We start from the raw sequence: 9489 nt of genomic DNA, 5'->3' as shown, positions 1-9489 counted from the left end.
AAAGCAAGCCCAAGAGCATCCTAATACAGTCACTTCCAAAAAATTGCCTATTGGTGTTTTATACTTTGCTTCATCATATGACAGCCACATTCAAAATTGTCATGAAAAAAAAACAAACTCGGACACTAAAAACAAAATCACATGCTACACTATTACTATTCCTCCAAGAAATAAAGACTTACTAAACCAAAGGCCCCTTGGAATGAGCGTGCCCCGACCTTTTTAATTATGTAATTTGATAACCTTCAGATTTTGTACATATTTATCAATACATCTATAAAATTACAATTGTGATACAACCTCTAAGTAGTGGCTGTGTCACAATATATAGGCCTCTAACATAAGCTTAATCAAATATGCTTTTACACTGCTAAAATTTGCTTACACAGTTAATTTTCAGTTCATAAAGTTTCAGCACTTAACTCAAAGAAAAACGCAAGTATCATGAGAGATTTTAATTAAAAAGAGGGCTAGGAAAAATCCACCTATTTGGGATCAGTTAGTAAAAAGAATAAAAAAAAAAGAAAATTGCATCAAAATTTCAATAAATATCACTTGAGTTGCCTGTCACCTGATTGGGTCTGATCAGCTCCTCATACTTAACGTTAAGAAACTTAAAAATTCAGACTTCATTGTCCATGTCTCCAAGTCATGCCGTCCATGATACTCAGTAACTTGGATTTTGACAGGAGCAATAAAACTAGCCAAAAAAATGGACAAAGTTACCGTTTCTCATTTGTCCTCATCAACACAAATGCAGATTTGATATGCTAGCGAGATATGCTACTGCCATCTACTGATACTGTTTAACATCTACACCATTTTTTACACCAAGATTTATTTCAGTACAAATTACAACCATGACAAACTCTCTTTGCATGAATATATACAAAAAATACGATTTAGAGAGTGAGCAAAATGAATAGCAGCATCTCAAACATGAAGATTACAGTTTATGAAAACAAATCTCCAGTCAACTGTCATGCCACTTACCCAACAGACTTTGCATGATGCACACCTACATGGAATAGGTCACACAGAGATCAAATCAGATTTGAGCCAGAGCTGGTGTAAAATAAGGCTTTAGACTAGGGGGCAGTGGAGTGGGCTGTTTTGTTTCAAGCATGTGAAAGTCTTTCCTAGAAGTAAAACATATCTGGAAGAGAACTTTATCTTTTTCTCTTGGGCTCAAATTTATAGACAGCAGGGGCAGTGGCAGTCTCCTTCCGGACTTTCACTTTCTTGTTCTTGTCCTGTGAATTAAGGGGAGACATTTTAGAGCTTGCAAGAAAAAAAAAAATTCTCAATAACAAAGGGAAAAATATGAAAATTATATAAATTTTCTAAACAAATAATGTGCCATTATCAGTATCACTGTTAACCACACAATGCTGCACAATGTTAATGTGTGTGCTCACTTGAAGGTCTTTGCGAGTCTGGATCTTCTGAGTGATGACAAACATCTTCTTCTCTCTATCAATACGTTGACAGAGTTCGTCATACTGATGTCTCCGCTTCTTAGCCAGTCTCTATAGAGCATTGCAATTATGTATTAAACAAAAGACAAAATAATAATAATAATAATAATAATTTAGCATACACAAGTATAAAACATTTTCAGCCTTTGGGGACACAAGGGAAAATGAGTTAATACTACAAGAGGGCACAGAGCGCTCCTCAAAGAGTGCTGAATGCAACAAATATAAAAGTCTGGGAAGGAACTCTTAATATTAAGTTTAAAATAAAAATACAATTTCAAAATGAACCATCATATCAAACATTCTGCATTTTTCTTATTAAAACTTTCTTTTTTGTCACTGATGTGAAGCCACTCTTCGTGAAGTACCAAAAGCAACTAGAAAGTGCCTCCTTGTGGATGTCAGTTGTAAGCGAATGAATTACACGCCAGGAGCTTCGCATCTGTTAACAGTGTTCAGCAACTGCGCAGCGCATGATTTGGACAAGAAAGTGACAAGAAAAAGGCACAGACTGTTATGGTTTATCTCAACATAGTGAAGAGTAAAGATGTGTGACTGTTTAACAGAGCAAAGAGGTGATCTGTTCCAGCAGTGGCCTCTAAAAAGTACAATTATAAAATCAAATCTGCACACAAATTGAGCCATTACCAGGCATCTCATGTGAAATACAAAAACAACATATTTCTATCTAAGACTTGGAAAATAATGGTGAATGTAAGGCATACAAAAAACATAAAAGCAGCACAGACCTTGACTTTCATTGGCGCCACAGCTCCTAGAACGCTCTTGTTCACGAGAGTGTCCAGTGTAGGCCTGTTATAGGCTCTGTCCACCAACTCAGGCACTGTGTTCAGGTGTGTGGCCAGGTCAAAATCCTCCACTGAGTTAGAGACAAAGGCTGTATTAAGTCATATGTAAACTATAGAAAAAGTCAATGATTTAACAGAGAAGCTTTATGGATAATATGCTTTAGTTCTTTCAAAAGGGAGATTTATCATGGCTTTTAAAGGCTTAAATAATTGTCCCATTTTACTATGTTTTTGCCACCTGAGAAGCTACAGTAAAGTGATAAGTTTCTAATTGAGAAGACACTACGTATAATTATAAATGATAAGAAATCACTGTACTGTACACCGCGAGTCTCTTCTTAAATCTGTAAAAGTCTGTAAAACCGTCCCCAAGTGTCTGTCTTACCTTCTTTTTTGGTGTCCACAAAAAAGGTCTGTTTATTTTGTTGTTTACCATCTGCATCCAGAAGATGCAGCTCAGACTTTAGTCTTTCAATTCTCTGAAAAAAAATTTAAATTACTTAAAACTTAATAAATATATAGTGCACTAATAACTATACACGTTAATAACTGCTCTACCTTAGCCTCTGCCACCCTTTTCATTTCCACATATCTGATGTCCTGAGTCCTCATGATTTTCTTCTGTTCCTCAGTCATCTCTTCTTGTTTCTGTTTAATGACATGGACTCCATCCTAATAAGAGACACAATCAAACTAAATTAGAGGAATATTAATTTCACTATCAGATTCTTAAAGATTCTAAAAGTAGAGTATGCACAGGGGCATTCACATTTTAAACTAACATAGATTATACGACCTTAGACACTGTCAACCAATTATTGACGATAACACTATAAAACTTTAAGGGAAAACAACCAGATCAACAGCGACTGGCATTCAAACTTATCAGAAAGAGATGAAAGAAGCAGGGATGAATTACCAGAACATAGTTGGTACACAAATATAGGCTTACTACCAGAATCTCAGCAGCCTAATTTGTGTGAGACTCTAAGGCTGGAATTTAGATAAGCAGTCATCAAACACACATATACAGACACTGTGTGCTACACATAGATGTATCAAACACAATCATTCTGACACATCTATATAATAATGAAAGGATAGAAAGAGAGAGGGTGACCACTGTACATAGGAGACGACAAACCTGTAGTTGAGAATGTATCATTTTAAAGTAGAATTCATCTGGGTTCTTGTCCATCGCCTTCTTACGCAAGGCGTTAAGTGTTTTCTGTTTACGATGGTAGTCACTATATTGAAGATAAGCAGAGATGCATGATCAGTTGTTAACTGCAAATTGGTCAGAAGACCCATTAGTGAATCAGCTGTAATCATGTCACACAGACAGAAGCTACACAAAGCACAGACCCAAGTCTACGTGTCATTAACAGCTACATCTCTAATCCAACGTCTGAAAAATTAATACTGTCAAATAAAATTTGTTTTCAGAGAAATGCGTACTAAGCAAATAAATAACAAACAACTAACTACAAACCTACTTTAACACTATACAATAGGTTGTGTATTATAAACATTCATCAAACTGCCACAAAAAGACACATTAACGGCATGACAAAAATCTTCCTTACTCTGCGCGAAGTTTGTAGTCCTTCTTCTTCTCCAAGAGTCCTAAATGCTTCCTGAATCCCGGCTGGGAGGAAAAGACACACGACAAGTGTGGAGAGTTGATTCAGCAAGCTTAGTAACGTCCAGTAAACAGCAGCTTCAGATGTGGGTTTTGTGTTGAACCTGTCCTGAGCCTCGCTCACACTGAACCAGTGAGCAGCTCAACAAGCTCCCTAGTACTAGTTAGCGGCGCAAGCTAACATTACTGGATTTCCTAGCTTTGAAACTGTACTATATTAACCGATAACACCACCGTGTTTACACCTCTCTCAGCTAACTTCTGTGCTCTCTCACAGAAACAGGCTAGCTAGCTCGCTAACAGCCGGCTAACAAACTGAGCTGAGCAAAAAGAGCCGACTGCTACGGTCCCAAACTGACATTCACTCACCTGAGATCGCTCTTTGTGATCCCGCTGTTTGGATTTCAGAGCTTTTCTGAATGAAGACATGTTTGTCAGTAATTAGCACAGAGTCCTGTGTTTATTTCAGATGTCCAGCTCAGGGTGTGTACGGTTGCTGCAGACCGCCTCACACTCGCGTGTACTTCACTCACGTGGCTGCTGGTTTCCAACCGGTAGCTTTTGTTTCTCTCCAGCAGATTCGATAGTTTCCCTAAAACACGTCCTGTGAGTGATTTTAAAATATGAATAAAAGGGTAAATGTTTGTACTTATAACGCATATTAGTTTTCAATATTGTTACACGAGTTGTATCCTCAATGAAAAATACTTAATGTAAAAGAAATTAAGGATTTGTGAAGACACTGAAAATAGGTCTTATCTAAGATAACCCAACTGGAAATGGACCATTAGAAAGGCGAAACATATTCTTTACTAATTTTTATCATTAATTGAAATAGTATCAACACAAAATATTTACTATTCACGCTATATGATAGAAACTACTCATGTACAATAATACAGACGCTAAGCATAGGTTTACTTACATAATTTCAACAGCAGGGGGCGGTGTCCTCCATAGATAAACATCTGGAGACAGAAACTGTGCTTCCCTAAGCCTATCAAAGCGAGAGAGAGAGAGAGAGAGAGAGAGAGAGAGAGCACCACAGTACATTTACTTACTTGATTCACAGCTACCATCTATGGACAGTAAAACTGTATATTTAAAAATATAGTTTTTTCACCGTGACACATATTTGGATGTATTCCTGGTGTTGCTGGTGCTCTCTCTCCTCTCTCTCTCTCTCTCTCTCTCCCTCTCACCATCTGCACCTCTGCAGGACACTAACAATAAACCAGCACATTCACTTTATATGGCCATCTGATCAGCGGCATCCATCATTGGAATCTACTTTGTCGGCTGTGTTGCATAAACTGGAGCTTGGGGAACAGCTCTATAACAAACACAGGGTGTTGAGCCTCTCAGTTTATATGCCTTGGCTGCAGTGTTGACACTCTAAATGGCTTTGGTCACAATAATGAAGGCCTACATCTGCCAAAGAGATTGGTTAACACTAACAGATAATAAGTTTTGTGTTTCTAAAATGGCTTTTTTTTCTTCTTTGTCTTCTTTTTTTTCATATCCCATGGCCCAGACCCCCAAACATGACTTTCATCCAGGCTGACAGCTTGCATGTATCAATGAGAGAAACCTCAGAGACAAATCCCACTGACGACAGACACCTGTATGAATCATAGGGTCTTTACACTCATTTATTCCACCTCTGCTTCCTGGATTGAAGTGGAAAAACATGGGGAACGGCTATCTGATGTCAAAACACGTGAGCAAAGTACATGAGCAGAAATGTATACAACAGCCTTCCTTTTTTTTGCCCAAATAGTAATGAGCACGGATCAAAGTCGATCCTTCCCCGCATGTGAACCGTCTTCTTTATTGCATGTGAACGATTTCAGACACATTAAGAAGCTGTGAAAAAAACAGTGATTCTGCTCTTGCATTGTTTCATGGATAATTAGCTGTGATGATAAAATAATAATCCATATTATCACAAGATACTGCCATTCTCTTTAGTACCTCAAATGTCTCTGATAATAGACTGACCAACTGACAGAGAAAGACCAGAGCAGATAGAAACAAATGAAGGCAAAAGAAAGAGTATATACATCTCATCTATCAGCTTTCCTCTCTCTTTTCCAGACAAATGCTTCTCATAACTGCCAAGAAATTTCTTTATATGTGTGAGATTTGCACAGCATGCAGAATATTTTGTGGTGAAAGAAACCCTGAATAGGGTCACATTTTCCGTACTACATCTTACTGATTGACCTGGGGTTTGTGGGGTTTCCACTCTGAGGATCTGCCATACAGTTTAAGCAATCTTGTTGACTCCTAGAGTAACCAAACTGCAAAGATATATGTAAACAATATATTTGAAATTTGGCTGATGCCGTCATGGTCTTTCCAGCAGTGAGTACGGCTGGACGGTTTCAGCCAGGTTAAAGACAAGATAAACAAAGTGTTTAACAAGGGGCAAATGCTAAAATGACAGGGCATGGGGTCACTGGTTTGTGATGGTTTGGGGAGCTGGAATGCCTTCACTTGACAGATATATTAGTGTTTGGTTTCTTTAATACAAGCCTGTGAAAATAACCCAAGTGACATAATGCTGCTGGGCAGTAGCTGAGCTCAGGGTACTGGAATGTCTCCTTTGGCCACAGCAATGTTCCATCTGCCCCCTACCCAGAGGCTAAGACCATTATCATCATCAGGGGCCCAATCTCCCACATTCCCCCGTCCATGTCATAAGCTTCTGAGTAAGCTGCTCTCGTTCAATCTTCAGGTGCTTATGCTTCTCTTCACTCCTGAACAAGGATGTGATGGTGGTAAACTAACAAACCTGAAAGAATCTCTGATGTTCATCTAGTCTCACACACAAGCCGTCCATGAGACATGAGTAGTACAGGGTGATTGGGCCAACAGTTGCAGGGAATTCAGAGATTACAAAGAGAGAATGATGAAGAGATGACTCTGGGGGATTTTTCCTTTCAACAGGCAGTGTTTCCGTTAACTGATAAAAAATTGGTACTTTTGTGAAAACAACGAAGATTACACCACATCCCTTGAAAAGAGACTCTTTTCTAGGCACATCATTCTTGTCCTTATGAGCTACTATGTCCCAAGTAGAGGATTATACTTGATTTCAGGTACTATTTTTCACTGAGCAGATGGACTAGATTAACTGCTTTAACTGGTGGAGATTTGGTGTGTGTGTGTGTGTATATATATGTATATATACGATATGTGCACATATATAAATATATGTATATATATATATATATATATATATATATATATATATATATATATATAGGTACTGAGGTTGTTTACTGAACTTTTAAAGGTAAATAAATGGTTTAATTCAATTCACATGTACTGTATACATGTATAAATCAGTGCCTCATAGTTACTAGCAGCAATAAGAAATACAGACAATGTTCATGTAGTGGTAGTCTAATACAGAATAGCTAGCTGGCGACTATAAATACAGAATTTAAAAATCTAAAGGGTAACTACAATTCTATTAGTGTTGTACACAAAGCCAGTCAGGACAAGACACTAAGATATGGATGAACTGAGCCCATTTTCTTCTGATACAAGTGCTGTAAGTGTGAGGTGCAGAGTTACTATGAGGTAGAAGAACATGGCCTATACTAGAAAGGGCCATGAACAGAGATCATAGACCTCACAATTGTCTGTTGGGGTCATCAACAGGTCAAGTGTAGAATCTCAAGGGTCTGGCAGTATGGCCCAGATTCTGTCACACTTAGGTCTGAAGTATATGTGATGATACTGTGGGCTTTATTCATGTATCTGTTATTGTAAATATTCTGTATGTGTGGTGGTAAAGTTTAAGTGATGAATCAAGATGTTTTCATCACCCACTTTAGCACCTTGTCATCAAAGGTGATAAATCTGCCATACCACACTGCACTGCAGCTGGTCAGCATGCTTTAAAACTGTTCATTTGTAGATTTTTTGATGATCATCTGGGTAGACAGATTGAATTCCTTTGGACTTCCTAAGAACTGCAGGTGCTGTTGTGCCTTTCTGATGAGGTGGAAGTGGGTGAAGGTCCAGGAGGGCACCTCATTCATTTGTGCTTTAAAGAATCTGAAGCTGCTCATTCTTTCCACTTGATGATTAAAGAATCATATCCCCTATACACTCTTTGTCACTGAGAGATGGTTTTCCATGCCCCATTTAGCATAGAGTTTCATATCATTCTTATAGGCTGTTTTATTATTCCTGTCAATAAGGCTTACAACAGAAGCGTCATCAAGAAATGATGATGTAGCCTGAGTCATGCTGTAAAACTTATTCATGTAAAGCAGTTAGTTGGGTACAAAGCCCTGTAGGGTTCCAGTGTTGAAAGTGGGTGTGATGGAACTGTAGTTTCCTGAGTTCACCGACTGTGGTCTGCTAATAAGGAAGACCAAGATCCACTCACAAAATGTATTGATCTAGGCCGAGAAGAAAATGAAGAAAATGCAGGAAACATTACTGCTCCACCAGAAGGTCCTCGCCTGCCACCATCCTCTGGCCGGGCTCTGCTGCTGAGCCTCGCCATGCTGCTTCTTCCATCATTTTTGCCATCTGTCCTCAGTGTGCTGCTTCTTCTTCTGCAGTCTTTGATCAGGCTTGACCTTTTCCACCTTCTGCCCTGAGTTCATGGAAGCACCATCACTCTCCTAACCCACTCCTGGCATCAGCATAGCATCACTTCTCAGTGCTACTGAAATGGCTGAAATAGCAGGCAGGTCACTGCAAGCCATACATTTTCACCTGACGGTAGGCACTAACACTGCACCAATTAATCCAGCACAGAATGATATGTTCAGCACATACATACACTTTAGACTAACAGCAACAATTTATTTGCAGTAAATGTCTCTCCTACTGTGAATGCAGCACTTCCCAAAAGCCTTCTTGCATGGCTGTTCTGCATGGCCACACCTCCTGCACTCCCATGGCAGTGTGAACCATTAGCACGATGCTACGCTATTATGTCTTAAACAGCTCTCCAGGTATGCCACTCCACCCACTCGCATCTAGCATTAACCTAAATGTTTACCTAAGATTGCCTATTTAAGAGTCATGGGTGTAGTTATTCCCCTGAACTCAGGTCACATAGAAGAGGTCAGTGAATATGGTAACCAGTTGATTACAGCTCAGGGCATTCATGTGATATGCTATCAGCCAGGTCAGCTATATAAGTGTCCACTCTCATCAGAGTTCTCACGTCATCTGTGGATACTAAGAACACCTTAATTTTTTATTGTACCCCTTTTTGTAGCTTTCAAAACAAACATTAAAGATGTTGAGCACTTTTGGCATGGAAGCATTAGTGTTAGTCTCATAGTTAGTTTTGCTCTTGTTGACAGTGACGCCTATTTACTTTGCCATTTGTATTATAAGTCTGCTGAAATAATTATGTACACTCTTAGGAAAAAGGTAGGAAACTGTCACTGGGGTGGTACCCTCAAGGGCACATCATATCAGTACCTTTAGCCAGGGAGCATAATTGTACCATAATCCATTGACACTGTATTTTCTAAGTTGTATTGACTCCACACACCCTGTCTTGTCTCCAGGCTTTTAT

At 38.9% G+C, this 9489-nt stretch overlaps 1 protein-coding gene across 1 annotated transcript; it reads right to left on the bottom strand.

Annotated features, from left to right (window-relative positions):
- Positions 1-440: 440 nt before the first annotated feature.
- utp11 (UTP11 small subunit processome component) lies at positions 441-4926 on the bottom strand. Its single transcript, XM_036579276.1, has 9 exons — positions 4855-4926; positions 4299-4533; positions 3874-3935; positions 3432-3534; positions 2846-2959; positions 2673-2766; positions 2228-2358; positions 1419-1529; positions 441-1253 (listed from the first exon to the last, which is right to left on the bottom strand). Exons 2-9 carry the CDS (start codon positions 4356-4358, stop codon positions 1170-1172), a joined length of 759 nt encoding a protein of 252 aa, XP_036435169.1. The 5' UTR covers positions 4359-4533; positions 4855-4926; the 3' UTR covers positions 441-1169.
- Positions 4927-9489: the final 4563 nt, after the last annotated feature.

Source organism: Colossoma macropomum, unplaced genomic scaffold (assembly GCF_904425465.1).
Source record: "Colossoma macropomum unplaced genomic scaffold, Colossoma_macropomum, whole genome shotgun sequence".
NCBI lineage: Eukaryota > Metazoa > Chordata > Actinopteri > Characiformes > Serrasalmidae > Colossoma > Colossoma macropomum.
The sequence above is the reverse complement of the archived record's forward strand: the minus strand, read 5'-3'. Positions and strand labels throughout refer to the sequence as shown.